General features: G+C 40.1%; 5 protein-coding genes and 1 non-coding gene across 11 annotated transcripts; 3 read left to right on the top strand and 3 right to left on the bottom strand.

The window, feature by feature from the left end:
- The first annotated feature begins 1,344 nt into the window (after positions 1-1,344).
- LOC116200936 (trihelix transcription factor GT-4-like) lies at positions 1,345-5,239 on the top strand. Of its 5 annotated transcripts, none has more exons than XM_031531930.1 (6): positions 1,368-2,173; positions 2,780-2,818; positions 2,878-2,949; positions 3,818-3,949; positions 4,290-4,514; positions 4,736-5,239. In XM_031531930.1, the coding sequence occupies exons 1-6, from the start codon at positions 1,594-1,596 to the stop codon at positions 4,936-4,938; spliced, it is 1,251 nt and encodes a 416-aa protein (XP_031387790.1). In that variant the 5' UTR covers positions 1,368-1,593; the 3' UTR covers positions 4,939-5,239. The 5 variants fall into 5 exon arrangements, 3 of the variants coding, with proteins under 3 accessions (XP_031387790.1, XP_031387791.1, XP_031387792.1); XM_031531931.1 differs by having other exon boundaries at positions 1,369-2,173; positions 2,902-2,949; XR_004155774.1 differs by lacking the exon at positions 4,736-5,239 and having other exon boundaries at positions 1,345-2,173; positions 2,878-2,948.
- Positions 5,240-5,315: 76 nt separating this feature from the next.
- On the bottom strand, positions 5,316-7,153 carry LOC116200938 (mitotic spindle checkpoint protein MAD2). Its single transcript, XM_031531933.1, has 7 exons — positions 6,874-7,153; positions 6,733-6,748; positions 6,492-6,622; positions 6,135-6,255; positions 5,936-6,039; positions 5,721-5,842; positions 5,316-5,624 (listed from the first exon to the last, which is right to left on the bottom strand). The coding sequence occupies exons 1-7, from the start codon at positions 6,944-6,946 to the stop codon at positions 5,568-5,570; spliced, it is 624 nt and encodes a 207-aa protein (XP_031387793.1). The 5' UTR covers positions 6,947-7,153; the 3' UTR covers positions 5,316-5,567.
- A 1,246-nt stretch (positions 7,154-8,399) lies between these two features.
- Positions 8,400-8,473, top strand: TRNAV-AAC. Its single transcript has one exon. It is a non-coding gene; the product is annotated as a tRNA-Val (tRNA).
- A 311-nt stretch (positions 8,474-8,784) lies between these two features.
- On the top strand, positions 8,785-13,782 carry LOC116199075 (DNA polymerase alpha subunit B). 2 transcript variants are annotated; one of them, XM_031529368.1, is made up of 16 exons: positions 8,785-8,916; positions 9,009-9,084; positions 9,636-9,767; positions 10,048-10,408; positions 10,491-10,586; positions 10,748-10,827; positions 11,274-11,349; positions 11,443-11,619; positions 11,994-12,098; positions 12,180-12,275; positions 12,353-12,445; positions 12,560-12,598; positions 12,705-12,746; positions 12,992-13,122; positions 13,222-13,348; positions 13,501-13,782. In XM_031529368.1, exons 1-16 carry the CDS (start codon positions 8,838-8,840, stop codon positions 13,657-13,659), a joined length of 1,869 nt encoding a protein of 622 aa, XP_031385228.1. In that variant the 5' UTR covers positions 8,785-8,837; the 3' UTR covers positions 13,660-13,782. The 2 variants fall into 2 exon arrangements, with proteins under 2 accessions (XP_031385228.1, XP_031385227.1); XM_031529367.1 differs by having other exon boundaries at positions 10,745-10,827.
- A 146-nt stretch (positions 13,783-13,928) lies between these two features.
- On the bottom strand, positions 13,929-15,758 carry LOC116199076 (TLC domain-containing protein At5g14285-like). The gene has a single exon (XM_031529369.1). The coding sequence runs from the start codon at positions 15,100-15,102 to the stop codon at positions 14,341-14,343; it is 762 nt and encodes a 253-aa protein (XP_031385229.1). The 5' UTR covers positions 15,103-15,758; the 3' UTR covers positions 13,929-14,340.
- Positions 15,759-16,620: 862 nt separating this feature from the next.
- On the bottom strand, positions 16,621-21,380 carry LOC116199077 (3-oxoacyl-[acyl-carrier-protein] reductase, chloroplastic). The gene is made up of 11 exons (XM_031529371.1): positions 20,987-21,380; positions 20,131-20,273; positions 19,812-19,865; positions 19,404-19,484; positions 19,277-19,322; positions 19,103-19,197; positions 18,979-19,011; positions 18,690-18,824; positions 18,496-18,589; positions 18,062-18,144; positions 16,621-16,666 (listed from the first exon to the last, which is right to left on the bottom strand). The coding sequence occupies exons 1-11, from the start codon at positions 21,174-21,176 to the stop codon at positions 16,634-16,636; spliced, it is 987 nt and encodes a 328-aa protein (XP_031385231.1). The 5' UTR covers positions 21,177-21,380; the 3' UTR covers positions 16,621-16,633.
- Positions 21,381-21,811: the final 431 nt, after the last annotated feature.

Here is a 21,811-nt window from a genome sequence, read left to right as displayed (position 1 = left end):
TGGGTTGGAAGAAATCAATGAATTTCCCCTCCATTGACTTATTTTATTTTGTTTTTGTTCGAGGATGATGTGGAATGGGTATCAGTTCAGGTACTAACGTGGCTCTAAGAAAGCATTATTTAACGGATTTTTGTAATGAAAGGATTGAAATAAAAAAGTATATTAAGGCGAATGATGAAAATGGAATTTTTTTTAAGAAAATGACGAAAATAGAAAGGGAAAATAACGTCATGTATCTCAATCTTCACATGTTATTTTAGTCTTATCCCAATGTCGATTTTTTTCTAAGGTATCTTTATGTTAATGATTTGGTTTCAAACTTATCTTGCCGTAAAAGTTCCGTCCATTTTTACGGAAATGCTGACGTAACCCGTTAATTGCTTGACAAAGCTGACGTGGATAATGTATGAGTCTCGATAGAAGGGAAAAATTACACCATATATCCCAATCTTTTTATTATTTCTTAGTTTTATCCTAATATTTTGATGCTTTCTCAATTTATCCCAACATTTTGATAATTTCTTAGTTTTATCTCAGTCTTTTAATGTTTTCTCAATATTATCCAAATAGGTTATGATAAATTTGAGAAATTATGAAAAAATTGGAATAAAATTGAGAAAAACACAAAAGTTGGGATGAAATTGAAAAAATATTAAAAGGCTAGGATACATAGTGTTATTTTTCCGTTGTATTACCCATACACTCTTCGCGTCAGCGCCGTTAAGTAATTAACCGGACACGTCGGCATTTCTGTTAAAAATGGATGGAATGTTTAATACGGAATAGATTTGATACCATACCATTAACGTTAGGATATCTCCGAAAAAAATCGACGTTGGGATAAAATTAAAATAACATGTAAAGATTGGAATATATAGTGCAATTTAAGCACTTAAAACTAAATGACTAAAACTATAGTTTTTTCTTAAATTTTCCTTGTAATCTTCACATTCTCGGTAATTAAACAATTGGCGAACCCATTGTATTTTACAACGTTTGGTTGCAAAGTTAATCATTGTAATTACTTTCACGAGTTAGAACTTTTCAGACTAGTTGGTAAAAACTCTGCATCCGAAATAGGTTAAATGGTAGATTATAACGAAAATTATGATCACGAGACTCACATTTATCTCTGTAAAAATAAATTTAATATCACTGTCATCCTCCATAATCCAGTACAGTCTACGAAATACGATAATATGACATTTCGACCAATATAATCGAGAAAAAAAAAGTTCAATAATTTCCAATCTTCACTTTCCCCTAATCTAGAAATACTCTAACCAAACCGCTTCTGACAATAATTATAATTTCAAGAAAATAATGCGGGGAAAAAAGCGCGAGAAGATAAAATCCGCTCCAGCACTTCTTCTCTCTCGCTAGTCGCTACTCACTCGGCTAATCTAATCAAGCGAACAAGCTTTCACTTCACGCACTCTCCGCTTCCATCTCCCAACGATAAAATCTCTGAGCCCAAAATTCATTTAATATTTTTTTTTGAGAGAAAATTCAAAGCGACTCTTCTCTTCTTAGACTGACCTGACCTGACCTGAGGAGACCTCCTCGTCCGTCTTCCGCCCTTACTCCTCGGCCATGTACTTGTCGGAGAAGCCCCGGCCGATCGACTTCTACAAGGCGGAGGAGTCCTCCTCCGCCCCCCGCGACATGATCATCGAGGCCGTCCTCCCCTCCTCCGCGTCCAACGGCGACCTCCCCCCTCCCCCACAGCACCACATGATCCTCGCCGACTCCGACGGCGACCCCGACGGCAAGTCCGCCTCCGCCGCAGCTGCTGCCCCCTCCGTCGCCCCCAAGAAGCGCGCCGAGACTTGGGTCCAGGACGAGACCCGCTGCCTCATCTCCCTCCGCCGCGACATGGACTCCCTCTTCAACACCTCCAAGTCCAACAAGCACCTCTGGGACCAGATTTCCGGCAAGATGAGGGAGAAGGGCTTCGATCGGAGCCCCACCATGTGCACCGACAAGTGGAGGAACCTCCTCAAGGAGTTCAAGAAGGCCAAGTACCACGACCGGGCCGGGAGCGGCTCCGCCAAGATGTCGTACTACAAAGAGATTGACGAGATTCTCAGGGAGCGGAGCAAGAACGCTCAGTATAAGAGCCCCACTCCCTCCTCCACCAAGGTCGATTCCTTCATGCAATTCTCCGACAAAGGTACTTCCTCGTCCCCATTTCTTCTCCGTCCTCTCTTCTCTTCTCTTCTCTTGAGGGGTTTTCAGTTGGATTACTTACTTGAGCTTCCGAATTCGTGGACGTATATCGGTTTCTTGGAGCTTCGCGCTGTAGAATCGGCCAAGCCGGAAAAAGGGTCGAGCTTCATTTCCAATTGCATTCGGGTTCTTTTGCTCTTCGCCAAGTTCGGTTTGTGCTGATGTACTCTTAAGTGCCCGTTAGGATTATAGGGTTGTTTCTGGTGGTTTTCAGTTCTCATTTTTGGCGAAATGCCGAAGTCTCCTGCGCTTAAAGCTTGAAACTTTGTTAAATCTGCTACCCGTAGTCTGTGTGATTGGTAGGCCTATTCTTAGAGAAACTGACTGCAGGCAGTTGCTGCATCCGGTGTTGTCAATATTGTTTATGGGTCCATTATCTTCTTCTCATTGATTCCACAAACTTCACTCTTCATTCACTTATCAGTCTATGTATAGTTCCAAGTTCTTATGTTTTCATCTAGGCTAGTTTGACCTGAAACAACTGTCACTGCCAGTACACTTGATGTTTTTTTCATGTTTTAGGTGTTTGATTGTGTTTTTTCTTATGCAGGGATGGAGGACACTGGTATCTCATTTGGACCTGTTGAAGGTAATGGCCTTAATTCAATGTACCTATCAAATGGTTCTATTGACTCTCTACTTATGTAGATGCCGCTAGGTCCACCCTTTCAGAGAAAGAATATCCCCATCGAGACCTGACTGTCATTTCCTCTGTTGGAGTTAAGTGAAGTCTCGTTCACATTTTGGTTCAGTTATTGAGTTAAAATGTGCTATTTTTTGGTTTGAAATTGGAAGTCCAAAGGAAGTGACTGGTGCATTCGGAATATGCAGAAGAGCCAATAATCCCAGATATTGTGAATCCGTAGCAGTTTTTCATATTTGTAATTATCAGCCATTTTAACAGGAAAGGTGAAATTAGGGATTATATTAATAGGCTGTGATCGCTGAGAAGCTGCCAACTTTAATAAGAAGATGACCATATGTGTGTGCCGATTCCTATGTCTATTTTTTAATATTTATATGTACATATGCATGACGTAATTCAGAGAAAATGAACCACATAGTCTAGAGGGAACGTGTTATGTGTATCGGCTGATTGAATCCTACATGTTCTTATTATTCTGAGTTACCAATCCCTTTGAGTGACCTTTCTTTTATGATGATTCTGTTTTTTTGTGTGAATCTTTTAGGTGACCTTTCATTAAATGGAAAATTATCTATTTGTGGCTCATGTTAGATTCCTCATTAGCTTTTGCAAGTTAAATCGTGCTCGGGGTCTTTTTTGGCACGTAGTGTTGGATGATGTTGTGAAGGTTACTTATAAGTAGCCCTTGGTAATATATGGTTTCACGGTGTCTGCTTTCACTGAGAAAAATTGGCATCATGATGTTTATGTCTATACTGGGTGGTCCTTGAAATTCTTTCTTTCCATCTCATAATACCTACGAATCCATTAGGCGTTAAAATCGTGGAATAATATTGACCACTCTCTTCACCCTTTTGTGTGTAACAATATCTTCTTTTTGTTGTATAAAATATGAGAGAGATGCGCACAAACCTAACCCCTCTAGTATTGTTGAACGTGCAGCTAGTGGAAGGCCAACACTTAATCTTGATAGACGTCTGGACCATGATGGGCATCCTCTGGCCATAACACCTGCCGATGCAGTTGCAGCTAATGGAGTTCCTCCCTGGAATTGGAGAGAAACCCCTGGAAGTGGTTAGTGTTCGAAACTGAAATGCTTGACCAAACTAAAATCATTTCATTCTCATTTGAAATTTGTCCGTCAACAAATAATATAACCCCACACCTTCACTTGATATAGTTAGCTTGCGAACCTGTTGGTAGCGGTCTTCAAAATTTTACGTAATATCTGAGCTAGGTGTTTGAGTTTTCACAACCTGATCATTTGCTCTCCAGTTAGTCTATGTGACCATGGGAGTACCCTTCCTTGATTTATTGCTTACTTGCTTATGATCAACTTGAGGACATCCCGCTGCTTGACTGTGAAATGTTGCCTTTAGCATTTGGAAAGAGTTACTTATCTCCTTTGTGCCAGGTGGGGAGAGCCAGTCATATGGAGGGAGGGTTATAGCGGTCAAATGGGGAGATTACACGAGAAGGATTGGTATTGATGGCTCCGCAGAGTCTATAAAGGAGGCGATCAGGTGCGCCTTTAGATTGAGGACAAAGCGGGCGTTTTGGTTGGAGGATGAAGACCAGATTGTACGGAGTCTAGACCGAGATATGCCTTTGGGGAATTACATTCTCCACCTTGATGAAGGTAACTGCTGCAACTGATGCTAAATATACAATTGAATAAATTGAAGAGGCAGTTATTGCTTTGGACTGATGCCCATCTTCTTCAGTTTTCTGAATTTGTATACTCAAATTACTCTCGAGTTAATTTCATTTGGGACGTGTCGGAACTCTGGCTGAAACTACGAACCTATGGTCGGCCTGGCTATGAACATTACGTTGTTAATCTGAGAAATTTGTTTTCAGGGTTGGCAATAAAAGTATGCGTCTATGACGAGTCGGATCACATACCAGTCCACACCGAAGATAAGATATTCTACACGGAAGATGATTATCGTTACTTTCTGGTCCGAAGGGGATGGACTGGCTTGAGGGAGTTTGATGGGTACAGGACAATCGACAGTATGGACGATTTACGGCCCGGTGCTATATATCGCGGTGTCACTTGAGAGCAGCCTTAGTGGCTAGTTGTCTAGGAGAACAGTATTACTCAGCTGCTTTGAGACAGCTTTGTCGATTCCTTACTTCCGGGGAAATGGACTTTGGTTTCAACCTTGTACAGTCATGTTGTAACATTAAACGGGTAGATCCATGTTCCGTTCTTCAACTACGAGGCAAGAAGCCTCTCTTCAAAGTGTAAAGTTTGTACTCTCTTTGTAACAAACTGTATCAAACTAACTCCGAATTTTTCCGGAGTCGAGTTTTTGCCCATCTTCCTTATGAAGCCTCTGGAGTTAGTAACTCGTATCATTCTGGCCTTTCTATTAACATTACACGGTGAGATAAGTGAGTCGAATTCGGAACATCTCCCCCCCGAGAACCAGTCTTATTTAAGGTATTCAGCAAGTATTATGTTTTCTTTCATTCAGCTTCTCAATGTCAAATCATAATAAAGATAACGTACAGAACCCAATTGTTTCCACAGACCCACAAAACAAACAGATGGAAAACTCTCCTTCGTGAATGACAGTTACCGTTTCATCATATTTCCTAATGGATCTATCCCCAAAATGTGAATAAAAGATTCACGGTCGGTCTCCGCTCGAAACACTCGGGAAGAAGTCGGTCTTCTCCTCTCTTACTGCTCATCCCATTCATCATTCTTGTAAGACACAAGAGTATCGACCCTGTGTATCTGCAGGTAAAAGAAATAAGAATCAGACGACAGAGCAGCTCGATAAGGATCTCGTACTAAACCAATTTATCGTGAAACAACCTATTCTCAACTCACCTTAGTGTCAAAAGAATGCAGCTTAACCATTTGTGGATTGGCGATCAGCTTAGGATCACTCTCGATCCATGTAAATGGCACAGCAACATCTGTATCAGTATACGCTAACACATCGAACACACCTGAGGTCGGGAACAAGATAGACAAAGCAACTTCGGTCAAATGAGCAAAGAAAAGAACCGAGATACGCACATTACAGTTTACGCTCTTCTTACATTTTTCATCGAGGCACGGCAGGTAGGTAATGCTGGAAGCTATCTGTCTCATAATTGCTTGTATCTCTCTCATGATTTCCTTGTCGCTCTTTTCCTTCGATACTCTGAAATCAGAAGACGAAAGGTCAAAAAGACATACAGTAGACTCGAGGATTTATATTGTCAAATCCTGCGAGATTGCTGGGTTTGCTAGCTTTACCCTTTCTCAACGACCTCGCCGTCAGTCTCGATGCTGAAGTTCCATCTCTCCAGGACCTCACCCGAGGACTTGCTCATTATCACTAGAACAATCCTCTGCAGCTTTCCAGCTTCAAGCCATTCTGTTGACATATCAAAGGGATCGAAATCATAATATGAACCAAAAGAATTGATGTAAAGGAACAGAAGAGTCGACAGACTTTCGAGATCAAACAGTAGCAGATTAACCCGAAAAATTACCACAGCCCTTAGCAGTTTTCATAATCATATATACTGCACTCATTCCCACTTCTACATTTCCTTCCGAAACCGAACAGAAAGGAAGCAATGGAACTGTGAAAGAGTCGCAGTTGGTTACCCGAAAGCTGAGAATTTAAGTTGGCAATAAACTTTTTTACATCTTCGTCCTGTGTTAGCAGCATCGGGAGGCCATACTTCTTCACCTTCACGAAACTCTCCTCCGAATAAACCCCGCGATTGTACAGAATACTGATAAATTTCCATTACCGTCATCTCAGATTCAACTCTCTAGAGTAACAATACCATTAACAGAAATTTCAATCAATTAAAAAGAAGTAAATAACTCCCAGTATCCGAACCTGTTAGCAGCATAACCTGAAATCAAACACGAAGTAACAAAATCAGAGCCAACTATGGAGGAGTCAATGAAGCAGAATTCAATTGCGCATCTTAATTTCCATATGCGCGGCTACGACCCATACGAGGGATCGAGAACATACCGAAGAACTCACTGACGATGGCAGCAGAGCCACGGAGAGTGATGATGTCCTTAGCAACGGTTTTTGAAGCCATTGGGTTCAGCAGGACTGACGACTTCCCCTAATTTATGGAGGAAAAACTCGAACGGGCTCGAAATCGATGATTTAATCGTCGAGATGGAAGGTTTGAATGGGGTACGGACGGAGAGAGGGAAGGAGAAGATAGAATCTCTAGGGCTTTTGAATGATCTCTGTCTGTCTGACTTGGGAAGGGAAGTGAGAGATAATAGGCGGCAGGAAGAGGAGGACGAATGGGGGGTAAGGGTAACGGCTAGTTCCCTTTCGGGCGTCGGATCTCGGAGAATAATGCGCCTTCAACGGTAGAAAAATGTGGGCCCATTCCAATTTTTCTTCTCCATCAAATATTTATTGATTTATTATATATCATGATTTTTCACCCCAAAAAAAAAAAGTTGTGATAGGAATTATGAAAGAAGTGTTTGAAGCATCTCGAAATATTTCAAGTCTCATTCACAACAGTCTAAATGGACGAGTGTTTCCCTCACTAAACATGAGATCACATTTGATGATCGACGGATTTAGAATCCTGATGCTTCGTTTGATTTCGCAATTAAAATAACAAAAATTTTAATTTTAACTTTAACTCAACACACTACACAACAAAAATACACATTTTTCAAGTAAAAAATTTTAACTTTAACTTTAACTCAAGACACTACACAATTATTTGTCCATTTCCACAATCAAAATCAAAGTTACTTTAACTCTGAAACCAAACGCACCATGAATTTTTTTGGGTTACTATTTAGGACCCTAAAATTAATGGGTGCAAACTACAATAAATTTTAGGGTTAATAACAAAAAAAATCCAAAATTTTCACGTTTTAACGATTTTAGCACAAATTTTTTTAACCAATTAAATTACAAACTACCGATTTGATAACAATATTAGCACACCGTCAATTTCTCCGTTAATTTTAATCGGAACTGCCGATATGTACATGACGGTGCCACGTGACACATTGTGATTGGCCGAGTAGATCCCACATTTAAAAAGAAAAAATCTGAAAATTTAAAAAATAACAAAAATAAAAAAGGCAGCAAGGAGGAGAAGGGGAGGTGGCCGACGATGGGGCCCTCGACGACGCATGGCACCACCCCCACTTGGGGTCGCCAATTGAGGAGAGAAGAAAGGAACTGGATTCAATTTTTCACTTAACAATTCTTTTCAATTTTTTTAAACATTAATGGACTAAAGAGAGAGCACATTTCAAAATATGGTCACCTTAATGAAACCTTTCAAAATTTACTGGGGTCACTTAATCCCACTAGTTATACTTTACATTGGCCTGACTGTTGATGGAAGTTTAGTGATTCCATCAAAGAAGTATAGAAAAACACGCATAAATAAACCATGACCATCGCCATTGAACCCAAGCTCCTCCACCATACGAAGGGGAAAAGTAAAAAATCCCTCCACCACTTTGCCAGATTTGGTTGCTTAACTTTTAAGTGATAACCAAAGTGGTGTCGTGGTGTAGTTGGTTATCACGTCAGTCTAACACACTGAAGGTCTCCGGTTCAAGTCCGGGCGACGCCATTTATCAAAATTTTTTTTTCTTATTTTCGCATTTTACTGCAAATAAATAAATAAATAAAAATATTAATGAAAAAGATAGAAATTTGTTCGTGGGCCTTAATGTAATCCATCAAGATGCGAGGCCTAAAAACAAGCCCTACGCGGCTGGGCCAATCCAACTCCTTTGACGCATATTGGCATTGGATAATGGACACTGGATTCCCTTGGGGGAAATAATGCAATAAGTGTAAAGGTGGAGGACCTTTGTCAAATTACGGAAAATTCATTTTTATCTTTTCTTCCTCCTATAAATTAGACGGGTCCCGGTTCACGAGCGCGAGCATGTTCTTCCCGCCATTTCTCTGCAAAACCTAGAGAGAGAGAGATGGAGGAAGAAATCAAAGCGGAGTTCAGGAAAAGCGGCTTCGCTCTTGACGGCGACGAGGATGAGATTCTCCGGAAATGTAAGTTCCCGTGGCTTTAGCTTCATCGTTCACATCGGAATTTCAGTTGAGTGACATGAAGCCAACTGAAATGCTCGATCTGCCTTCACCAGGTCTCACGTTCTGCATCAATTACAGCCTCACCCCCTCGGATCTCGTCTCGAGCTGGGAGGTTTACTATCTCAATAGGTAAGTCGGTGCTCTGATCCTGCGCGTCGTCGATTGTGCTATGTAGTGTAACCGAATTTCGTTTGCTGGAGACGGTTACAGCGAGCTGAAAGCATTACTATGACTGAAGTGAAATCCCTAACTATGGCTCTGAGATGGAGCTGATAAGCTTAGCACCGTTTGTTTCAGTTGAGCTCTTAAAGAGAGCGACGTTTGTGCTTTGAGTGGTGGTTTTATGATTAGTAAGATGAAGACTGGAGCTAATTCCTGCTGGATGACCGACAAAACCTCTTCAATCAGTAGAGTGTGAACAGAATAAGTTTTTTATGTCTTGTTACCCGAAGATTTTCATAGAACTGAGAAAATTGCGTCAATGATGTTTTATGGCTCAATAAGTCGGGTTTGTGCTTTTGATTTTCTCTCTTGCTAGGCTCTGAAATGGTTGTATTTCAGAATTTGATCGTTTGCCTGCTTAATTATAAAATATATGTTTGATTCATTAGCTTTTGAATAGATGTCAAAGTATTTGCTCATTATATTGACTTCCGTGAAGCGCAAAATTTCTCTGACAGGCTACTGAATGGATCCACTGTGCAAAATGCTGAAATGGATGGATTTCTGCTGCACCTGCAAAATGTGGTGAAGGAGTCCATTATCACGGAGGAACCGGACTTGCACATATATTCGAGTAAAGATGTAGACATGTGAGGACTCAAACTCTTCTCTCACGACAAGTTATAACAATTTTTTTCGTCGTGGAATTTTCTAGGACATTTTTATTGTACATGATATACTTGAAGAAGAAATTTTATGTTTATAGACAAGCATATCTAAATTGGTTGGTAGAGTATCTGCGATTATCTGTAGGTTGTGGTTGAACAGTGAAGAATGGATCATGGATCAGGAGTCTATTGTCTATGCGGTTTGAGCAAGTGTTGTTTCACCTCTGATCATTTTAAGTAATATATGAAAAATCTTGTGCAGGATCTTAAACAATGAAGATGAGTATGTGAGGGAAGAAACTATTGGGACACCAACAAATAAATTATATTCCCTCTCCTCAGAGCAATTTGATTATGAGCATCAACCAAATGGTTCGGCTTATTCTTCTGGTAAGCCATCAAATGTTATTACACCTTTCGGGCAACGAAGAGAAAAATTTGCTGTGAAATACAGCATCAACCAACTGTCCACGGAAGAGAATGGGAAGAAGGAACTTGTTGCTGAGGACTCTGAAGATGATTTTCTTAAGAAAGTAAAGACTCGTGAAAGATGCTCCATGGTAGTTCACGGAACAAAACCAGAACCAAATTGCAGATTTATGTATGACAGAACAGAAGACAGGGTATCAAATCTTTTTCACTATGCTAATTTTCCCTTCTTAAAGAGTATCAAGTTCATGGTCTTGTGCTTCCTAATTTGTATAGTTTCGTGCACTTGAGAGCCGCATTAGAAGGCATACAAGTGCTTTTGTTGCTTCCGGTGTACATAAGGACCTGATGGATCCCACAGTTGCTTCACAGGTAAATATCACTTCGTGTAAACCCCAGCTATATTTCTCTGCGATTATCTCCTATTATTTAGTTGAATGTCCTTAAAATTTTACAGCAGTGTCCGTGTACTTAGCTACCCTTTATGCATCTAATGGTTTTTTTTCTCCCACCCCTACCCCCCCCCAAAGCAGAAGAGCATATTTGCTGTTGGCATGATATGTTGTGATGGAGAAGGCCATTTGAATGACAAGTCCATCTTGTTGCAAAGCAGGTTAAGTATCATATGTCTATCTAGCCATAACTATTGTGTACCATGTGAGGAGCAGTATAAATGGAAATTTCTGATCCAATTGCATTCATTTTTCCTAAGAACTGAGTATATTGTTGGTCTCAGTCAATTTAGATGATCTGAATCCTTCTGAAGCAAAAACCTTAATGATTTTGTTCCATAAGCCCAACTATTAGACATGTTTGATGAAAAGAAAATTTACATTCGAGGAGGCATTCAAAATGGTCTTTGAGTGGCAAGGCTCCTTTCGATATACGGACCGCAGTACTCTGTGTATGTGAATCATATACGATAAAATTTGTGGAGGATCCCATCAGATGTTGAAAACGATCAGTCTCATATTTGACATTTTCCATCAGCTAATATCCTCTACTTGACCCCCTGCCAGCTGCCATAAAATGATGTTTCTTGCTTCATGTTTGTGCCAGTGCTGAATGTTCAGGAGGACAACGTGTCCGCTTAGATTTACAGAGGCTAAGCCAATTTTCTATATTCCCTGGACAGGTAGGTAATATTGGAGGGGGGAAAAAGTGAGCAACAGGAGTCATACTTCTTTTTATAGGAATTAATAAGATTTAAATAATCCATTCCTCGCAGGTAGTTGGAATCGAAGGTAACAACCCCAGCGGACATTGTCTCATTGCATCAAAGATTATAGACTCCATCCCTGTAAGTGTACCTGCCGATGTCAGCTTGCGTCCAGTGAAGAGGCAAGCTCTGAATCAGGGGACTCAGTTAACTGATCCATCTTCCTCTGATGAAGAATTATCTGTGGTATGTTAAGAAGCTATCTTTAATGTTTATCTTAGGTTACCTTAATATGCAAGCCAAGTTAGACCACGGAGGCATGCTGTGTGTAGGAGTGTTTTCTCTATCTAGTCAATAAAAAGAAAATCTAATATTGTTTTATTCTGAAAGCATTAATAAGCATAATCCTGGGATTATATGTTTAGAAATCAACTTTTTATCTTTTTTATTATTATTATTACTTATCTATTATCAACCCCTGGGTTTGTAATGGCATTTTCCGTCCTTAAATGCAATGATGGCTCACCTTATCATGACCATTAATCTTTCATCTCAGAGAGCATAATTGATAGTTGAGAGGGAAAAACTTCCTCTAATGCATGTTGATCCCATTGCAACAGATCATTGCAGCAGGTCCTTTTACTACCACGGACAACTTGTTTTTCGAACCTTTAACAGAGCTGCTGGCCTATGCAAGCAGAAAAACACCTCAGCTTCTTATACTAGTAAGCAAAGTTTTCGTTGAATTCTTGTAAAGAGATCTCTTTTCTGCTGCATCCGACATCATCAACTGAGATGCTTCACAGCTGGGGCCATTTGTGGACTCGGAACACCCTGAGATAAGGAGAGGGGCTACTGATAGGAGCTTTGATGAAATATTTCATGTGGAAATCATGAGAAAGGTAGTTTGTTTCTGTAAGAGAGTTGCTTCTTCTACATGTACATCCAGTTAGTAATCACTTATTCTGGTTCCTCACAGCTACGAGATTATGTGGATTATCTAGGTGATGCTGCTCGAGTAGTCCTTGTTCCATCCATACGGGATGCTAACCATGACTTTGTTTTCCCTCAGGTATATATAGAGTTAAGGGTTATTTGATGATGTCTTAGGTCACTTGCTGATCTTATGCTATCCTATTAAATTTGTCAATACGTTTCCATTTACATTATTTTCTATCTTATGCAGCCTGGTTTTGATATTCCTTCATCTAATCTCAATAATCAGGTACATGCTTTTTATAATTTTAACAATTCAATAATGAGTAACATTTTCTTGTTTCCACTTTTCAATTATGAAAGTTCAACTTATATATCTGGGTTCTGAAATGCAGATAACAAATCTCACTAACCCAGGGATTTTCGAGGCAAATCAGGTAAACGTTGATTGCTTTCAATGGGGGTTCTCTCTCTTTTACGTCTTGCTCTTAATATTGATGAAACTTGAGACAACAAGATGTTAATTTATGGTGAATTGTGGAAGTTTTCCTCGTGGTTATTCTCGGGTACATCTTTCCTCATAGTTATACTTGCACATTGGTAAATTGTGGAAGTTTTCTGCATCTTGGGTTGTTTGCTAACTTCTGGAGAGTGTGTAACTAATTGTTGATGAAAATATCAGGTCAAGGTAGGTTGCTGCACGGTAGATATTTTGAAACAGCTTAGTGGAGAGGAGATGTCGAGAAATCCATCCAATGGGATACCAAGTGATCGCATGAGTAGACTTGCTTACCATATTCTCAGCCAGCGCAGGTACATAGTGTTAGAATAGATAAATAAATTTCTAACAACACATGTATACCTTAGCTAAATCTTTTGGTCTAATTTGCGAATGTGATATTTTTTGGATAGCTTTTATCCTCTATATCCACCGGCAGAGGATGTCCCATTGGATTTTTCACTTGCTCCAGACACCCTCCATTTCTCGTTAATCCCAGACATACTCGTCTTACCTTCTGATATGAAGTACTTTGTAAAGGTGATGGTTTTTTCTCTTAACCTCAATCTACATTTTCTTGTTTAAACTCAGAACATCTTAGGAGAATGTCACCTGATATTGAACATAGGACCCCGCTTGTCACTTGAATTATGCATGTGTGGTATCCAGTTTAAATTGTCTTATGTGGACAGGTTGTGTCTGGTGGAGGAAGAAATGATGGGGAAGAGCAGGTAAAGTGCATCTGCATTAATCCCGGAAGACTAGCGAAGGGAGAATGCGCTGGAACATTCGTGGAGCTTCACTACAATGGGGATCCTGACACAGCGAGTGCTTCTATTATTGGCATTTAAATAGCAGACGGACTTCCAGGTAGATTACTTCATCAGTATAAATCCAAGCTTGCCTAGCAGTTTAAGATGGTAATTACGGTCCAAAGTATATTTAATCAGCTTTTAGTGGTTCATTAGAGAATTTTTGCCCATCTTTTGCATTTCGTGCAATATGCTCTTCATTGTCGTTCTGTTTTCACCAATAGAAGCCACAAACGTCAAAGAAAGTAAATTAGGAAAACCAATGGTGATTTCAGAAGCCAAATTGCAATAAAATTCTACTCATGGAAGAGAAAACTAAGAAATTAATTGATGTTGATAACAAATTCCCAAGATTTACAATGTAAGCAACTACACTTTTTTCTAGGCTAATAGGCTGAGAAAGGTATATCTGTACAAAAGTAGTACTGGCTCATCGCCAAGTACTCCAAGAGCCTGTGAGATTGAAATTCAAAAACTATAACCAGCAATCTCTTAAGAAATCACAATGATAATTCTGCTTCAGAAGCCACAACAGTTCCCTTAAGCATTGCTTATTACCTGCCTCTATTCAAAGCTTTTCTTGTCCATACTTAGAAAGTGTAGCAGCAGGTCAGTGAAAAAGAGAGACTGATTTACTTGTAGGCTGTTACATGATTTAGCTGCTTATGTGTGAATTCTTTCACATGCCAGTGACTTCTCCTGGTTATGTCCCCATCCCTCCTAGCTGGCTTTTTTCTCTGCATCGGAGCTTCTTTCTCTATACCATTGTTTCCAGTTGTTCAAAACCCAGATAATGCTCACCAATATCCCGGAACCCATAACCACAACCCATGAAAGCCAAACCCACCTGGGAATTGAATCTTCAGCCAACCCACTCGCATAAAACGCCACCAGATCATAGACGAAAATCGGCGCCAAAATACCTCTGACAACACTGTAGAAAGCATAGAAGCGTGGGGACAGAAACCTGTAGTATTTGTTGGCGGCAGGGGCGACATCCCTTCGTGCCTTGGCTATGCTCCATGAGTTCTGGCATGGGCTGGTGATCTCTGCGAGGACGAGGAGAACGAGAATCCCGTAAGCCCCGCGGGAGACCATGTAGCGGCAGGTCAAGAGCACAAACAGGGTCACCACATGGTGGATGATGAAGAGCGTGTCATGGGGGAAGAAGACGAGGTAGTGGAGGAGGTCTATCAAGAAGTAGGCCGTGCTGAATTCCAGGACCGTGCTCTGGGCCGCGGTGTTGGCCGAGGCAAAGCTACGCGGAGGCTCGGTATAGATTGCACATACGGCCAAGAGGGTGGCGGGGGTCCCATGGGCCAGGGAGATGAAGCAGCTGGAGGCGAAGGGGCGAGCCCTGGGGCCCCAGTCGCGGAATAGGAGGAAGTACGCGAGGAGGTAGACTAGCAGGAATGTCATGAAGAATGTCTGGAGGGTCGGGGTGTAGCAATAGTAGTGATAGTTCATCTGGACATCCTCCATTGCTGAATCTCGAGGAGATAGAGAGAGTTGAGAGCGTTGAATCCTAGAGTAAGGCCAGACAAATGGAAATATGTTGGGCTGTGGAGCGGAATGAAGGGTATGTATATCCTATCATATTTTATTTCTTCACTCAATATATTTTTGCTTGGAGCCGATTGATTGGGTGCTTTGAGCTGGGGCTATGTTGGGGTTTTTGCCACAGGATGATTTCGTATTGCAGCCTCTGATCGCAGTAGTTGTCTAGTCTTAAGAAAAAGACAGAAGCTGCTAATGATTCCTCCCCCCTGATGATCATACTGCTAAGATAATCCTCATGCTGTAGCAGTTAAGATTCGCTGCGTGAATCGGGCGGAGGGCCTCACCGTCTTTGGATTTTCCAAGGAGTCCCTTCTACCTTCTGGATTGGGCCGTGGTCCGGTTGAATGTTTTCCTGGTCTTGGTTGCCCCTTAAGTTTTTACTTTGTGTTCCTCCTTCTCTCAGCTTCCGTGGTTGATGGGTAACGTGTTTCGGGACCGAATCTAAAGCTGAAAATGGAAGAATCTATAGTTAAGCAGATGCGAAGAGGAGAGAGCCCTGCAATTGCCGTGTCACGGTGGGATGTAAAGGATAAATACAAGCTTAATGTTGTTCTCGTTGAGCACGATATTCCTTTTATGGCCCGATGGATATTCGGATTATTTCATCCAACTCTAAGGATGCACGCAAGCCGGAATGATATGAAAGTCATAACCTCGGCCCCACTTTACCAACTGATATCCAAGGTCAATTTCCAGGTCAGTCCGCTACTAAAAGTTACTTGATATAGTTGACCAGGAAATCATTGATCTATAGAAATATCATTGATAATATCTTGTCGAGTAATAATATCATTAATAATGAATTGATATACACAGCAAGATCATCTCAGCGCCATTACTGAATTCAATTCCCATTGTCATTATTTTTTACATCCGCGGCTCAATCCCTGCACGATCTTTAGACTATGGGTCTCCCTTTATATATATATATATATATATATAAAAGAATAGTAATTACGCACTATTTTTTTTTTTTATAAGCAGAGATGAGAACCTCTCGATGGGGAATGAACTTTCAATTTTTTAAAATTTTCTAAGTAATGGTCGGCCTAAGAAGTAAGAAAAGAAGTGTCTTGCACGGGACTAGTCGAGAAAAGGAAACGTTATAAATTTGTTACCATGCTCTTTTCCCTTTCCACAAGGTGTACTTGATATTCCTCATTAAATTAATTGTACCAATGGGTTATGGAATTCAAATTATCCAATTCCAGATGAGGTATTCACTCCGAAATGCTTTGAAGTATAAGATGGCCCATTAAGCTAATAATCCGTCTGATGTTGCCCACCTAAGAAGTAACATATGCTTAAACAACATACGCATAGTACCCAAAAAATTACTTATTCTGTCAGCAACCTGAAAGAAGAGACAGCGAGAGATAGATATCCTACAGTCAAACTCCTCTAGAAGTTGCAAACTCTCTTCGATGAACTTTGCTTTCGCTTCACATGGGGTCTACATGACCATGCCTCCATCAATGGTGAATACCTGCAAAAGGCATCATGTATAAAGCCCGTGTGTTCGTGTACATCGCGTTAATTCTCCACCCACTCAAAAAGGATATTAACGTCCATTCATGGCAGGTGGCAACAGATGATTTGTATAATTAAATTTAGACCTTAATTTATTTTCATTAAGTTGGTTATCAATTCAAAAACAAGAATCTTCTTAATTTTTTATCCATTGACAGCCTCAACCAGAATTTTGTCATTTGGGCAACCCACGTTCTATATAATTCTAATTGACGGTAAAGATTTTGTTGAAAATATAAATTGAATTAGTAAAAGAGAAAAGTATGGAAAGATACTTCAGAGAAAACATGGAAATGTGGATATTTAGATTAATTTGGTTACCTAAGAATAAAATTATGATGATTTACTTACAGATGACGTATCAAATTACGAAATCTGATCAAATACTTTCTTTTTCTTCCTTTTTTTGGTCAAGATCAAATACTCTAATTTAAGATATTTTATTTCACGCATATTATTTTCTTCCAAAGGATAAAATTAACTTATTTTCAGATTCTTAGTAAATTTGGAGATTGCTTTAACACATGCACAGAAGAATTTAATTGCAATTTTAATATTTTTACTATTATGAAATTAAGCCTTACTATTTGAATGAATATGTCTAAATAAGTCTTATTATATAAGGCGATATCCATATATATATATATGCTCTGTATATTCGTAATCAAAATTTCAAAATTTCCGAATCCTCTTTCAATTAAAATAATTAGTAAGAAAATGGAAAAGGAAATTTAGTAATTGTATGTTTATGTTTTCCTTTTCGGCATTAAAGTGCAATGATGGGAAAAAAGACAAGGAAAAAAAAGGGAGAAAAATCATAAGTACAAAATACTTTCTTCGTTTTAGAATCACTAAAAATTGTGTAACTGTATGGAGAAGGAAATCTGCAGTGAAATTTCATATGCTTCGATGGTATGATGGTTACAAAGATGTCGAATCTAGAATTTACTCTTCATGAGTTCATTATCCATAATTTTACTCCCCGCTTAATTAGGAAGAGAATGAATATTAAAATGACAATGAATATTATCAATGATAATATTAAATCAATTTGAATGGTTCAGTAATTATTTTGCAATTAATGGTTTCAATTTATATTCATCAAGTAATAATCATCACTACGTTGTACGAATTTATTAAAAATATTCAGTTCATAAATTTAATTAAAATCTTGATTAACACTTCTCTTCTGAAATTAGATCTGTGTAACATACTTTCAACCAATTTTTATTTTCATTTTTATTGAAAGTCCAGTGTGACTATTTATCTTACCTGTGATATCTCTGACATCCTCTTTAGTTATCGTGCGTATTACTATTCCATATAGTAGAAGCAAAACTCTATTACTTACCTGTCCAGTGATGTAACTGGCTGCAGGATTGACGGCAAGGAACTCCACAAGCCCAGCAACTTCTTCCGGCTGACCATATCTTCCTGAGATACAGAACCAAAGATGGGTCCCATGAGAATTGTACTATAACTGCGTTATTATCATTCCTTAATTCTCAGCACAAATCATGTTATAAGCGCTGTATCATAGAAGCATCATCCAACATTTTGTGCAAGTATGCACTCCCAATAAATTTAAATCGATCTCATTGTCGTCAAGGTATTCGTGTGTGTTTTGGTTGGTTCAAAAGTATAGTATTATTAACGAGGCGGTCAGAGAAAACTACTGGAAAAATGATATCCTTGTCAAATGCCATCAGATGCAGCACTAGTAATTGCTAAAGATATATCTCTTAAATATAATCGTCTAAAGGTTATAATTCTCATAGAACTCACCTAGCGGGATTGTCTGCAGAATTTTCTTCTCCACCTCGTCCCCAAGTTTAGCAGTCATATCAGATGCGATGAATCCAGGGGCAACAGCATTAACCTGAGACCGTCTTCTTCATCAATATTGACGTAAAAGGATTTTATATTTTTATCTGTTATTCTCAATGATTTAATCAGAAATGAAGAAACAGAAGAGTCACATTGATGTTTCTGCTGGCATATTCTTTAGCAACAGTCTTCGTAAGGCCAATAACCCCAGCCTTCGCAGCGCTGTAGTTGGCCTGCCCAACATTACCAACTAGACCAACAACTGATGCAATATTGATGATTCTTCCCTGCAAAAGGGATCCTATTCAGACCAGTTTATGCAATATGAATGACATGATAACTGGCAACCTCAAACCACTTGGCCCTGTAAGGCTATGACACATTGGAAGACTGCAAGCTTGACAAACCAAGAAATATTAAGACAGGACAAGCCGATGTTACCTTTTTCTTCTTCATCATGATTTTAGCTGCAGCCTGCAACAGATCTAATACGCTTAGTCCCAAACTAGAAAATTCCAGCAATCACTTCTGAAAGAATAATTTTACAAATTAAAATTCTTGATACCTGAGTGCAGAGGAAAACACCAGTGAGATTCAAATCAATCACATCCTGCCATTGAGATTTCTTCATCCTCATCAACAGCCCATCTCGAGTAATTCCTAAAAGCACAGCATGGGATATTAGACGAAGTACAATCACCAGCAAAAGATCATGAAAAGTCATGCAGTCAGTAGCAACCTGCATTGTTTACCAGGATGTCGACAGTTCCCCATGCATCAACCGCCTGTAGACGAGACAATTATTTTGTGGCGAACATCTAGATAAGATATCATGAAATCACAATCAGCTCAAGAATTTTGCTCACAGTCTTTATCATTGCTTCCACATCTTCTTCCTTGGAAACATCTCCCCCAAATGTCATAGCCTGACCTCCACATGCCTCTATCTGCAATTAAATAGCCACAGACTATATGAAAATGGAAGAACACAACAATCTTTTAGGAAACATGCAAGGTATCTGCAATTACATAATATGCCAACTGATGAACAAGATGCAAGCGATGGCAGATTCTCATCAGTTCAAACCTATAATTTATTTTCCCAAGGCATTTATTTTCTTCCACATGGAATGATAACTCCTCTAGATGCTGTAAACTTGTTCCAGTTCATCGCGAAAGTCCACAGGATGACAAACAGCAGAGCTATAATGCTACTAAATAAGGATTTCATGAGCAAGAGAAAAGGGGAAATTCGAATTACAAGGACTTAATACCTCTTTTGAGACTTCCTCAGCTTCCTTTGATGACCTAGCATAATTGACCAATACCTACAAATGCACAAGTGATTAGCAGGCCATCAGAATGATCAAAGATGGACTGAAGATCATGGCAATAGATGATCATGCAGAGGAATGTTCTCCCGAAATACGTAAGTCCAGAGTCTGGTAATTAGTGAACCAAGTACCGATATTAATTGTCAGTTTGGTTTCCCTTCTGGCTCATATCAGTTTTATCGGGTTAAGAGACGATTTTCACAAACAGTACTGACTTCGTAAGTATAAGTCAGGCATAGCAGCAAGAGATTCAACCAACCTTGCACCCAGCTTTTCCCAAAGACAATGCAATTGCTCTCCCGATACCTCGGGATGCTCCAGTAACAATAACCACTGGGGATTCCACAGTCTTTGATGCTTCTGTGCTCGTTTTCTCGGCAGTGGCAACCTGTGCTCTTACACCTGCAGGCACCGTGTTTCAATTAATCAACCAGTTACTTTAAATTTAAAATAAATGAAAGACCGATCCAGCTATTTTTTCATAGAAGCGCAGCAAAATACATCTCAAGGAAAACCTCCAGAACGAAGTTAATAAGTCGGATGAAATCACTGATATGTTTATCATGTTGACACCATTCCCATGAAACTACTACACAAAGAAGTATCAATCTCTGATCCTCAGATTATTCTTCATCAAACACAAGCAAGCACAGTAAGCTCCAAGCAGCTGCTCTGTAGTCTGTGCTTCATGTCATGCAGCAATACAGCGAGCCAAGCCATCCACAGCCTTCTCAGAAGCCATTCTTTGAAGCGCACATCAATAAACTGGCCGTAAAATTTCACGACAGTCTATTTCTAACTTAAACAAATATACATAAGCAACCGCATTATCCTGAGTTCCTATTTCGGGAAGCAAAAATTTCCACCACAACATTTGACGTTCCTAATCATTCCAATTCGCTCCACATACATCAAACCTTACGTAGATGAGACTTACGTCTCTTAATCGCTCGTGGAGATCGGAGAAGAAGAAAACAGGAGCAAAACTAGCATATCCATGGCTTGCAACCACACGTTGAAGCAACATTCTCCGATTCGGATATCTCATCAGGCAGCATAAACTACTATAAGCAGGGAAACACAGACCGAAAGCATCGGGAGGACAGGATCAGTACCAGAGGTAGCAATCGACCTCCTCGACGCACAATGGAGCGAGGGGAAGCTCCTCGAGCAGTGCGATCCGAATCCGCCGAGAACCGGAGAGAGCTGCTGGGAAACGCAGAGCCTGCGGTCGCCGGAGCCGCCGAGCCTCCCGGAGACTCCAGCGGATTTGAGAGCGACGGCGTTGGAACAGGCGGCGGCCATGGAGGACACGGCGAGGCTTCGGAGAGGGAGGAGGGAAGGAGATCGGGAAGCGAAGATCGAAGCCAGAAATGGAGAGTACGGAGAGAGAACTGGGACGAGTTTATATAGTGGAGACGAAGAGCGGAGAGCTCCGAGTGGAATGAGCTTTGGGAGCTCCGTGAGCGGAAGAGAGTTGGCGATGGAAACAAGGTTCGGGTCTTCTAAGTTGGTCGCTGGCTCTTTTGCTTTCCGGGATGTGTATAATGGCTTGTGGGTCCTCGGTTTTTTTACTTAATTACAGTCCGCCCACTAACCATGGTAGCCTGAACGACCGCTTCGAGTTGGAGGATGAATTCGTAAAATGAGGAGTGGATCCACCAATTAGTCACAATATATTATCCCCTAAGGATGAGATTAAAAAAAAAACATAACGCGGTGATACACATCTTTATGTAGTAACTAATTGGTAGTGCAAGCCACCGATGTAGATTGAATTTCAAGGATGGCGGGATATGTTCGAGGCAGTCTATTTAACATGCAATAGGCCGTGCACTCCACCAATCTATAGGTTGGATTTCAAGGACAGTGGGGCGTTTTGTAATTTTTCAGAAGTTTCCAGGCAAAATTTTGAAAAAGGGAAAAATTCGGGCATCAGC

The sequence above is a fragment of the Punica granatum genome, chromosome 3 (assembly GCF_007655135.1).
Source record: "Punica granatum isolate Tunisia-2019 chromosome 3, ASM765513v2, whole genome shotgun sequence".
Classification (NCBI taxonomy): Eukaryota; Viridiplantae; Streptophyta; class Magnoliopsida; order Myrtales; family Lythraceae; genus Punica; species Punica granatum.
This window is presented reverse-complemented; position numbering and strand designations above follow the sequence as displayed.